Source organism: Vicia villosa, linkage group LG2 (assembly GCF_029867415.1).
Source record: "Vicia villosa cultivar HV-30 ecotype Madison, WI linkage group LG2, Vvil1.0, whole genome shotgun sequence".
Lineage (NCBI taxonomy): Eukaryota > Viridiplantae > Streptophyta > Magnoliopsida > Fabales > Fabaceae > Vicia > Vicia villosa.
In genome coordinates this window covers 18,624,810-18,627,926 of record NC_081181.1, presented here as the reverse complement: position 1 = coordinate 18,627,926, position 3,117 = coordinate 18,624,810, and the positions used below count along the sequence as shown (strand labels likewise).

Here is a 3,117-nt window from a genome sequence, read left to right as displayed (position 1 = left end):
TGACCATTGTGGGAAATTCCCTAATGTGCCACTCCTTGGCATTAGAGGGGGAATCACCTACAATCCTTCATTAGCTCTACGTCAATTTGGGTATGCTCGCAGGGATGGTCCTCATAACATGATTATTAAAGGGGTTGTCTTCAACTACGAGGAAGATGTTCAAAACCAGTGTCAGGAGTTCATACGCGCTTGGAACAAAGTATACAAGGTTGATAGCAAGAGTTGGGGTCAAAAGAACTCCATTCCTTTAGAGCCTTATCTCAGATGGGTGCGCACTCGTGCTCAACGTTTTGTTATGCCATATCCCTATGTCAGACCTGTGATTGTGGAACTAGAGTACGAAGAAAAGGTCCCTCAGGTTGTTCTTCATCTAGACATGCCTACTGATTTAGAAGAGCTACAAAGGTCATGGGTTCAGTTGAAGGAAGAAAGAGATACTTTTGAGGCCCAATTCCATGCTAAAGAGAAGCAAGTGTTAGAGCTCACAAAGCAACTTCATGCAGAGCAAAGCGTCAACACTTCCCTTGGGGCAAAGAGAAAGCGTCTATGGGAAACCTGAAGGAGTTTTTTATTTTATTATTATTATTATTTAGTTGTTTATTTTTTCCTTTCCTTTGTAAGCCTAAAAATGGCAAAAAAAAAAATAATTGCAATTTAATTACCACTAATAGAATTTGTTTCTTTTCCTTTGTTTAAACAAATTTAAATTTCAAGGTCCTTGAAAACATTGCATACGCACGCGCATACCATTCATAGCATTGCATCACAGGTTTCTATAACAGGTCTCTCATCTTTCCGCTGTTTATTTCAGTAAGGAAATGGATCTCGAACAATCCATCAAGAATCTCCAGGCTCAGAATGCTGAGTTCCAAGCTTTGATCCTGAACTTGTCCAAGGGACAAGATGAGCTGAAATCCCTTCTAACTAAGAAGGAAAAGAAGACCAAGAAGTCGGTAGGTGTCTTCAACATGGGGAGAAGGTTCAGAGGTCCTCTCAAAAAGGCCAAAGAAATTGAAACCCACGAAGACAACGACCATGAGGATAGTGTTAGTATCAAGACTGATGCAAAGAGCAATGTTGGTTCTGCTAAGCAAGATGATGAAGAAGGATACTATTACTATGAGGAGGAATACCCTGAAGAGAAGTACAAGCAATTAGAGGAACGTATGAAGGCTATGGAAATCCAGAAGGTACCTGGGCTGGATTTTGAGGAACTAGGGCTCATCTCTGGAGTCGTGATCCCTCCAAAGTTCAAGACTCCAACCTTTGCTAAGTATGACGGAGTCTCTTGTCCTAAACTGCACTTGAAATCCTATGTGAGGAAGATTCGGCCTCATACTGCTGACAAGATGCTATGGATCCACTTTTTCCAAGAGAGCTTATCTAGAACCCAACTCGATGGTACTATTAGCTGGATGGCGCCAACATTCGTACATGGGAAGACTTAGCTGTTGCTTTCTACAAGCAATACCAATACAATGCTGATCTTGCGCCTACTCGCACTCAACTGCAAAGCATGACTATGGGTCCGAAAGAGAGTTTCAAGGAGTATGCTCAGAAGTGGAGAGACTTGGCTGGAAGAGTTCAACCCCCTTTGGCTGACAGAGAGTTGATTGACATGTTCATGGGTACGCTGACTGGTCCGTTCTACAGTCACCTACTGGGTAGTTCATCCTCTGGTTTTACGGAGCTCATACAGATTGGAGAACGTGTTGAAAGCGTTATTCGAAGTGGGAAGATTCAGGTAGGTGCTACCTCTGGTACTACAAAGAAGCCATATCATGGAAAGAATGAGTCTAATGTTGTGCACAGTCAGAAGGGTCGTAATAAGAACGATCAGAACCGGTATGTTGGGGCAGTTCTAATCTCTACACCAACACCTCAGCAAACTCCCAGACAAGGGTATCAGCGCAGGTCAGACTCACCTAGAAGGCAGTTCACAAAGATCAACATGCCTTTATCTCAAGCCCTGCAACATCTGTTAAAGGCCAACTTGATCACTATAAGAGATCCTCCGAAGAATGACACTACTACATCTCCAGGCTATGACCCTAATGCAAAGTGTGCATATCATTCTAATAGTCCTGCACATCACGCGGATAACTGTTGGGCATTAAGAACTAAGATCCAAGATATGATAGATGTTGGCGAAATTAAGTTTGACCCTCCGGAAACTCCGAATGTTATTACTGCTCCTATGCCAAATCATGACAAAGCTATTAATGATATCATGGACATGGTCTATGTCTATGATGTGAGAGATCTGTCAACTCCTCTCCCGGTCATCAAGAAAAAACTATTGCAAGCCAGTTTATTTCCGGGTTGCAATATAGGTTTTTATTCTTGTGCATCCCAACCCAATGGTTGTGAGAATTTAAAGAGAGGTTTTCAAGGCTGGATGGATCATTGCACTATTATGTTTGAAAAGATTCCTTCTGTAGAAAGTTTATGCGAAGGTTTCTCCTGTGGTTTGAATATTGAAGACGTATCAGTGATCTCTAAGACTCCTTTGAGAATTCCTACCAAGGGTCCCATCAAGATTACTACTGAACCTCGTGTGGCTCGTTTGATCATCACTAAGCCTGGGCCGATCCCATATTCTTCCGACAAAGCTGTCCCATGGAATTATGGTGCTGATGTCTATATTAATGGTGTAAAACAGGAACCCCTAACTGATAAGGTGGTTGAAGTCACTAATCCCGACGTCGACAATATTGCAGGGACTAGCTAGTAAAGTTACAAGAAGTGGAAGATTTTTCTCCCCGGAAATTTCCCCAAATGCTGTAAGTCCGACTCCTGTTCCTGCACCTAACCCAGCTGCTGATGTTAAAGGCAAAGGACCAGTGCTCGAACCTGTCCCTATTGAAGTTACTACTTAAGACCTTTCCCAGAAAGAGATGGATGAGATCCAGAAGATCATCCGTAAGAGTGACTATGATGTTATTGAACAATTGGGGCATACTGATTCCAAAATCTCTATGTTGTCACTACTAACTTGTTTTGAGGCCCATGCCAAGGCGTTGATGAGGTTCTTAAAAGTTGCGCATGTACCACAAGAGATTTCAGTCAACCAATTCGAGAATTTCATTGCGAGCTTGACAACAGACAATTATCTTG

The 3,117-nt window shown here is 42.4% G+C and overlaps 1 protein-coding gene across 1 annotated transcript; it reads left to right on the top strand.

Annotated features, from left to right (window-relative positions):
- Nucleotides 1-968: 968 nt before the first annotated feature.
- On the top strand, nt 969-2,731 carry LOC131648660 (uncharacterized). The gene is made up of 3 exons (XM_058918396.1): nt 969-1,190; nt 1,412-1,548; nt 1,654-2,731. The coding sequence occupies exons 1-3, from the start codon at nt 969-971 to the stop codon at nt 2,729-2,731; spliced, it is 1,437 nt and encodes a 478-aa protein (XP_058774379.1).
- The last annotated feature ends 386 nt before the right edge of the window (nt 2,732-3,117 follow it).

Coding starts and splice junctions, on each gene's coding strand:
- LOC131648660 (XM_058918396.1), top strand. CDS start 969: ATGGGGAGAAGGTTCAGAGGTCCTCTCAAAAAGGCCAAAGAAATTGAA. Junction 1,191..1,411: donor AGGCTATGGAAATCCAGAAG/GTACCTGGGCTG, acceptor TGGTACTATTAG/CTGGATGGCGCCAACATTCG. Junction 1,549..1,653: donor CCGAAAGAGAGTTTCAAGGA/GTATGCTCAGAA, acceptor TCCGTTCTACAG/TCACCTACTGGGTAGTTCAT.